This window comes from Myotis davidii, unplaced genomic scaffold, assembly GCF_000327345.1.
Source record: "Myotis davidii unplaced genomic scaffold, ASM32734v1 scaffold595, whole genome shotgun sequence".
Lineage (NCBI taxonomy): Eukaryota > Metazoa > Chordata > Mammalia > Chiroptera > Vespertilionidae > Myotis > Myotis davidii.
Window position 1 is genome coordinate 587,602 of NW_006286790.1, and position 245 is coordinate 587,846.

Consider the following 245-nt stretch of genomic DNA (forward strand, 5'->3'; position numbering starts at 1 on the left):
GCGCCCTGGACCACGTCTCGTCCAGGCACGACCCGCAGAAGTTGTGGCCGCACGGGGTGGTGACCGGCACCTTGAAGAGCTCCAGGCAGATGGAGCACGTCAGCTCTTCGGCCAGGGACAAGAGGGCGGCGTCCAGTCGTCGGGCGCCGTGGCGCGGGCCAGCTCGGCCTGCGCGAACTGCTCCACCACCGTGCACAGCACCGTGTTCTTGCGGAGCTGCGGCCGCGCCGGGTACGCGGTGCGGC

General features: G+C 71.4%; 1 protein-coding gene across 1 annotated transcript in view; it reads right to left on the reverse strand.

The window, feature by feature from the left end:
* TRIM25 (tripartite motif containing 25) overlaps window positions 1-245 on the reverse strand; it is a 15,207-nt gene that overhangs the window by 13,459 nt on the left and 1,503 nt on the right. Inside the window, exon 2 of the mRNA XM_006758691.2 lies at window positions 12-216. Coding sequence (XP_006758754.1) covers window positions 12-216 — 205 coding nt within the window. The remainder of the gene's footprint in view (window positions 1-11; window positions 217-245) is intronic.